General features: G+C 58.7%; 1 protein-coding gene across 12 annotated transcripts in view; it reads right to left on the reverse strand.

The window, feature by feature from the left end:
* The window catches only part of Ablim3 (actin binding LIM protein family member 3), a 119,631-nt gene extending 117,700 nt beyond the window's left edge, over positions 1–1,931 (reverse strand). For 7 of the 12 annotated variants that reach the window (XM_031365830.1, XM_031365828.1, XM_031365822.1 and 4 more), the window contains exon 1: positions 1,276–1,899. In XM_031365830.1, coding sequence (XP_031221690.1) covers positions 1,276–1,288 — 13 coding nt within the window. In that variant the 5' untranslated portion in view covers positions 1,289–1,899. Of the gene's footprint in view, positions 1–1,275 lie in introns of all 12 variants that reach the window. The other 5 variants (XM_031365831.1, XM_031365829.1, XM_031365827.1 and 2 more) reach the window with 1 other exon arrangement.
* Between the last annotated feature and the right edge of the window lie 36 nt (positions 1,932–1,967).

The following is a 1,967-nucleotide window of genomic DNA, read 5'->3' on the forward strand; positions in this document are numbered from 1 at the left end:
TCTGGTATGAAGCCAGAGCATCATTTCAGACTGTCAGCTAAGACGGAAAAATTCTTTGGCTATAAGAGGGAAAGGGAGTCCAGCCTCACTCGCTTGCTTAACATAGCTATGTGATACACAAAGGAAGACGGCAGAGACGTGAGTCACACAAATACGTAGTAAATAAATACATTTCGTTTCCATCCCAGCGGCTCTGCAGTCTCTCTCTGTGCCAAGGCCTTGAAATGGGAGGGAGAGTCAGGAAGTAGTGGGGCTAGCCTGGACGTTGTCTCGCTCAGGTGCTGACCTCCCCCCACCCCGCCCTTACTGCCAAGCTCTAGCTTTTGAAGACCTTGTCAGTTCTTGATCAGAAAGGTCTCCTTCGGCTTATCCCTCCAGATCTCATAGCTGAGCAATCTGAGATGCAGAGTTGGGATTAAGCCCAAAAGTCAGAACCCCCAACTGGGAATGCTCGCAGGACTCCTCTGGTTCTACAGTCGTAATTTGGTGCTGAGATGACTGAAACAAGCAAGTTGAAAACAGAGCCACACAGTGACATTTGAACATGATTATGCCCTCCTACGGTATTGCCTGGGTCACATTAACCCAACCAGGACCTTCCTGGGTTGCTTGAGTGTGTTTCATGGTAGCCAGGGCCCTAAATGCCTGGCCCAGGCTCTGCAGGGCAGTTACTGTCTCTGCCATGCCAGAGCTGTTGCTCAAAGGGTTTGCCACTTCCTCTCATTCTCCTGTAGGCTACGCAGCCTCCAGGTAGGTGGGGGGAATCAGCCTCGACCACTGAGGGGACAGAAGCTGGATCTTTCTTCAGGACCCAAAGGTGGCTTCATGAGGATTTGTTTATCAAATTGCTCTTTGCTATCCCAGGGCCGCCCAGGGCCGCCCACGGTCTCCCTGCTCTTCCCGGGACAAGCAGAGCCTCCATGGATTTCCAGATGTGGGCATGGAGGTCTCCTGGGAGCCCCCCACAGTCAGACAATGGCCACACTACTGCTTCTTAGGCCTTTCCAGGCATAGCTAGGAGACAGCAGTTTTCCCGACAGAGGCAACTGGCGCCGCTGATTAAACATTAGCAAAACCATCAGGCAAAGGCAGACCCCAAAGCTCTCCCTGTGCCAGGGCGCTCTGAAAGCACCCGAAAGGGAGGGAGTCCGGCGTCAGGTGTCCCCGCAGATCCCGGCTTCCTTCCTCTTTCCAGGCAGCCAGCCGGGGCGCAGGCTCCTGAACCTCCCGCCCCCACCCCTGTTCCCATGGCAAAGGAGAGGAGGATCCACTTACTGCTCGTGTTCATGGTGATGCCTTTGCTCTGGGTCGTTCATTCAATACGGAGGAGGCCCCGGTTGCTTTTTAAATCTTGTGTTCTCCTGGCCTCACTCATCACCTAGGGGTGAAAAGGCTGAGCAGGGCCAGCTGTGTATCCTCAGGTGCGCTCTCCCCTGCCGGCTCCTCCGTCTGGGCTGGAGCCGCTGGCCTTTTAAGGCGAGTGGACGAACAGGGCAGGTGAACAGGGAGGAGGGGCAGGCGAGGAGGACTCAGGTGCCTCGTCCTCAGCACCTGGGACCCGAACCCCGGGCAGTAGCGAGGCTGGCAGCGCCAGCTCTTGCGCACCCAGTGTTATCCCAGCCGGCAGGCTGCGGAGCCCGAAGGGGGTGTGGACCACAGGGAGGCAGGGCGGAGGCAGCGCGTCCCCGCCCGGCCTCGGAAGCAGCGACCCGCCCCGGGACCCACCTCTTGGCCAGTTTTGGGAGCCAGAGGCCCCTGCCCCGGCCCCTGCAAGCGGCTCATGAATCCCGCTGGTCGTCTGGGGTCTGGGATGCCAGGGCGAGCCAGGCGAAACCTGAGAGCTCGCCATCCATGATGTGGGCTCGCAGCTTGGCAGCGCGGGGGGCGCGGCCGCTCGCTGCTGCCACCTGCTGGACGCGCCGGCGCGTATCTGAGGCTCCGCCCTGCAGGGCTTTCTGCCTGAGTGC

Source organism: Mastomys coucha, unplaced genomic scaffold (genome assembly GCF_008632895.1).
Source record: "Mastomys coucha isolate ucsf_1 unplaced genomic scaffold, UCSF_Mcou_1 pScaffold13, whole genome shotgun sequence".
Classification (NCBI taxonomy): domain Eukaryota; kingdom Metazoa; phylum Chordata; class Mammalia; order Rodentia; family Muridae; genus Mastomys; species Mastomys coucha.